This window comes from Hyperolius riggenbachi, chromosome 2, assembly GCF_040937935.1.
Source record: "Hyperolius riggenbachi isolate aHypRig1 chromosome 2, aHypRig1.pri, whole genome shotgun sequence".
Classification (NCBI taxonomy): Eukaryota; Metazoa; Chordata; class Amphibia; order Anura; family Hyperoliidae; genus Hyperolius; species Hyperolius riggenbachi.
In genome coordinates, this window is record NC_090647.1 from 34,590,953 (window position 1) to 34,595,999 (window position 5,047).

The 5,047-nt window shown below is 39.4% G+C and overlaps 1 protein-coding gene across 1 annotated transcript; it reads right to left on the bottom strand.

Moving 5' to 3' along the window:
* Positions 1 to 573: 573 nt before the first annotated feature.
* LOC137544756 (odorant receptor 131-2-like) lies at positions 574 to 1,536 on the bottom strand. The gene has a single exon (XM_068265846.1). The coding sequence runs from the start codon at positions 1,534 to 1,536 to the stop codon at positions 574 to 576; it is 963 nt and encodes a 320-aa protein (XP_068121947.1).
* Positions 1,537 to 5,047: the final 3,511 nt, after the last annotated feature.

The following is a 5,047-nucleotide window of genomic DNA, read 5'->3' on the forward strand; positions in this document are numbered from 1 at the left end:
AGTCATTTTCATGTAATGCAAATATGTAATTGGCAGACATCTGAATCCAAGCAGTAAAGTGCATTGCAGGCTCACCCGGTTGTTGAAGGAAACCTGGTGATTGCTGTAATATGAGAGCCATTCTTGTCGCCACTTGTTATTACTGATAGAGAATACATGAAACTAGGTTTATTTACAAGTTACTGTGGTTCTGTATATCAAGCCACGCCTTCCTTTGCAGACAGGAAGGAAGATAAATCAACAAATCTAGAAAAAGCAGTCAGGCTGCATCATAGCAGCATTATGTTAGTATCACAGTGCCCTCTACAGGCCAGAGGGTTGAACACCACAGAAAGGTGATCTTGTTGGGGACAGACAGACTGGTTTGAGAATTTTTGTAACTACTGATCTGCTGGGATTCTCACATACAGCAGTCTCTAGCATGTACTAAAAAAAAAAAAAAAGATATTAAATTCTGCTAAGAAAAATGACCTGTTGGTGAGAGAGGTCTGAGAAAAACGAACAGATTGGTTGGCACCGATGGGCTATGGCTAAGCAATTTTAAACCGGCCTGTTGTGTCGTATGGCCAGTAGCTATCGGTGCAGCACATGATTATCCATAAGGAAACCAATTTTTTGGGGTAGGGACAGATGTTTCCTTATGTGTCTCCTCAAGTCTGCATCTCGTACTCCATAGATCAGAGGGCTCAGGAACCTCGGCACATAGTTAAAAATGATAAAACTACATATCGTCAGAACTTGAAAATATTTTCCAAGTCCAATTTCAGTGAAATTGGAAAGCAGGGAACATATGCACAAGAACAGTTGGACACCGTGGATCAGAACTGTCTTTCCAGCTTTGGAGGCAGAAGATGTTTTCGAGTTCTTACTCAAAGCCACTGACATGATTTTGATGTAGGAAAAGAGAATGCTTAGTCCTACAAAGGTGAAGCATAAGATAAAACTCAGGAGGCGTATGACAGGTTGTACAGAATTCACCAACAAACGTGACGTAAAACATATCACCTGCATATTTGAAGGGTCCTTCAAGGTGACATTAATGACCACTAACTCTACTGCATAAGGAATAGTTGACCAAACCCATATGGTAACCACCACCAGCATGGCTCTTCGAGGTGTACAAATTACACAGTGCCTTAAAGGGAAGCAGATGGCAATGTAACACTCTAATGACATGGCAGCCAGGTGGTACTGTGTGGCAATAAACGTAGCCGATGACACAGTGTATATCGCACAACACAGAGGCATCAGGATGGTCTGTGACCGCATGGCGAGTATGTACATGGTGAAACATAGCATGAGATATAAGCTATCACTGATGAGCATGAAGGCAAAGAGGATGTACCGGGGGTTGTGGTGGACGTCCAGACTGGAGAAGATGATGTAAAGCATAGTCACAGCGAGGCAGAAGAAGATACAGGCACCAACCATCATCAGTAGTAGTAAAGAAATCACTATAACTTCTAATGTTTTGCTAGTTATGATGGTCTCTGTTGTCAGATTGCTGTAAAATATTGAGGCATTGGCTGTTTCCATGGTTTACGTCTTGTCTTCTCACTTCATAAAAAAAAAAAGTTTAGCTAGACACACAAGAAATACCATATATTATTTTCCCATTTCCCCATTTGCCAAAACGTCAGTTACAGTGTTTTTTTTTTAGTGATGCTCGTAATAGGTACCAATATCACTTACACGTAATTTCATGAAATTTACATAATTATGACTATGATCATGAAAGCAAAATCATATTTGTGAAAAATTACCTGAAATTTCACGTAGTATATGTGTCATTTTCATAATTATTTGTATATGATTATTTTTGTAATTATACACAGTTTTCGTAATAGCTTATTCGTAATTGCACACAATTTTCATGATTCTCTTTACGTAATTACTATATATGATGCAAAAAAAAAGTAAACATAAAACAAAGCAAAAAATTATGAGTTAACACAAAATTACGATACAACATTATGAATTATGACAAAATAATTAAGTTTGCAGAAAAATGCACATTGCAATGTACTCATATGCAAAATTTTGGCTCATCACTATTCTTTTTCTCAAAATAGTTCAAACAACTCTTCGTAAAAAAATCTTAGAATGGTAGCTATGTCAAATCACAAAGGCCCATATCCTAATAACCTTTCTCCTGCGTTTTCTCCAAGGAGAAATTTTCAAACCTTTTCAGTAAAATAAACTTGAATAAACTTGATATTACATTTTTTTCCAACTTTTTAGTACTCTAGTTTCATTTGTAAGATTACATCAGACAGTCACACTTTTCTTTGTTAAGATGAAAAAGAAATAAAAGTATTGACTCTAAACTGTTATCTACCTTCTCCATGACAAACAACAGGTTTTTAGCTTCTATTTACTTTTCAAAAAACTGAACTGAATTCAACAAGCTGTTCCACAAGCTCTTTTGCATACGTTAGGGTCAGATTTAAAGTGAACCTGAACCGAGTAGAATTATTTAAAATAAACACGTGATGTACCTTCAAATGAATATTACATACTTAACTCGCCGTCAGTTCCTCTCAGAAGCTCACCATATTCTTCTAACAATGATTTGTAAACACGGTAAATTACACTTACACACATTAGTTCCTGTTCGCGTACTAAAGGCACATGCAGGAAACTAGTGACTGAGGAAATCTTGGGGCTAAATAGTAAAATTAAACCTACACACATTTATTTTAATAAAGAGACCTACACGTAATTTAAAATTAACTCCTTACCTCTCACACTCTCACATAAATACCCAAATAAACTTTTGTATATGGAAAAAAAATACAATAAAAAAACTAAATGCAAATAGTTACCTTAGGGACTGAACTTTTTTTTTTAATATATATGTCAAGACAGTATATTACAGTTATTTATGAAATTATGGGCTTGTAAATAGTGATGGATGAAAAACTGAAAAATGCACCTTTATTTTAAAATAAAATATTGGCGCCATACATTGGGATAGGGACATCATTTAAATGGTGTAATAACTGTGACAAATGGGCAAATAAAATTCGTGGGTTTTAATTATGGAAGCATGTATTATTTTAAGGCTACTTTCCCACCAGGACGTTGCGTTTAGGGAACGTTATAGGGCGCATAACGTGCCCCTAATGCAACGCCTGGTGGTGTTGGAGCAGGACGCTACCAAGAGCCGCGTTAAAAGGAGCTCTTGGTGTGCCTGCTCTGTCGGATGCGCTGCGGAGACCACATGAGCGGAGCTCTCCGCATCACGTGGTCCCGCCAGCCAATCACCGGCCGCTCCTGGAAGTAAACACTGCAAGTGCAGTGAATATAAAGTAGCCATGTGTCTGGCTACGTAGCGGCCTCTCCCCGCTTCCTCTCTGCCCACAAAAAACAAACAAAAAACACAGATACTGAGCATGTGCAAACAGTCTAACGCCGCGTAAGCCACTAGAATACACAGTATGCTGTACTTCAAACGAACGTGCAGCATTACTGTGTAACGCAATGTGGGCACTGTGAACAGCCCATTGATTTTTCATTGCTGTGCGGTGGGGTGCGTTACAGGCTGCACTAACGTGCACCTGTAACGTCCCACTGTGAAAGCAGCCTAAAGCTATAATGGCTGAAACCTGACAAATATAGATTTTTTTTTTCATTTTTTTTCTTAATGTTCCCATTAAAATGCATTTAGAAAATAATAATTCTTAGCAAAATGTACCACCCAAAGAAAGCCTAATTGGTGGTGGAAAAAAACAAGATACAGTGGGTTGCAAAAGTATTCGGTCCCCTTGAAGTTTTCCACATTTTGTCACATTACTGCCACAAACATGCATCAATTTTATTGGAATTCCACGAGAAAAACCAATACAAAGTGGTGTACATGTGAGAAGTGGATCGAAAATCATACATCATTCCAAACACTTTTTACAAATAAATAACTGCAAAGTGGGGTGTGCTTAATTATTCGGCCCCCTGAGTCAATACTTTATAGAACCACCTTTTGCTGCAATTACAGCTGCCAGTCTTTTAGGGTATGTCTCTACCAGCTTTGTACATCTAGAGACTGAAATCCTTGCCCATTCTTCTTTGCAAAACAGCTCCAGCTCAGTCAGATTAGATGGACAGCGTTTGTGAACAGCAGTTTTCAGATCTTGCTACAGATTCTCAATTGGATTTAGATCTGGACTTTGACTGGGCCATTCTAACACATACTGTAGATATGTTTTGTTTTAAACCATTCCATTGTTGCCCTGGCTTTATGTTTAGCGTTGTTGTCCTGCTGGAAGGTGAACCTCTGCCCCAGTCTCAAGTCTTTTGCAGTCTCCAAGAGGTTTTCTTCCAAGTTTGCCCTGTATTTGGCTCCATCCATCTACCCATCAACTCTGACCAGCTTCCCTGTCCCTGCTGAAGAGATGCACCACCCGAGCATGATGCTGCCACCACCATATTTGACAGTGGGGATGGTGTGTTCAGAGTGATGTGCAGTGTTAGTTTTCCGCCACACATAGCGTTTTGCATTTTGGCCAAAAAGTTCCATTTTGGTCTCATCTGACCAGAGCACCTTCTTCCACATGGTTGCTGTGTCCCCCACATGGCTTGTGGCAAACTGATAACGGGACTTCTTATGCTTTCTGTTAACAATGCCTTTCTTCTTGCCACTCTTCCATAAAGGCCAACTTTGTACAGTGCATGACTAATAGTTTTCCTATGGACAGAGTCTCCCACCTGAGCTGTAGATCTCTGCAGCTCGTCCAGAGTCACCATGGGCCTCTTGACTGCATTTCTGATCAGCGCTCTCCTTGTTCGGACTGTGAGTTTAGGTGGATGGCCTTGTCTTGGTAGGTTTACAGTTGTGCCATACTCCTTCCATTTCTGAATGATGGATTGAACAGTGCTCCGTGGGATGTTCAAGGCTTTGGAAATCTTTTTGTAACCTAAGCCTGCTTTAAATTTCTCAATAACTTGATCTTGTGTGTTCTTTGGACTTCACGGTGTTGTTGCTCCCAATATTCTCTTAGACAACGTCACAGAGCAGCTGTATTTGTACTGATATTAGATTACACACAGG

Excerpts from the sequence above, each read along its gene's own strand:
- LOC137544756 (XM_068265846.1), bottom strand. The coding sequence starts at position 1,536 with ATGGAAACAGCCAATGCCTCAATATTTTACAGCAATCTGACAACAGAG.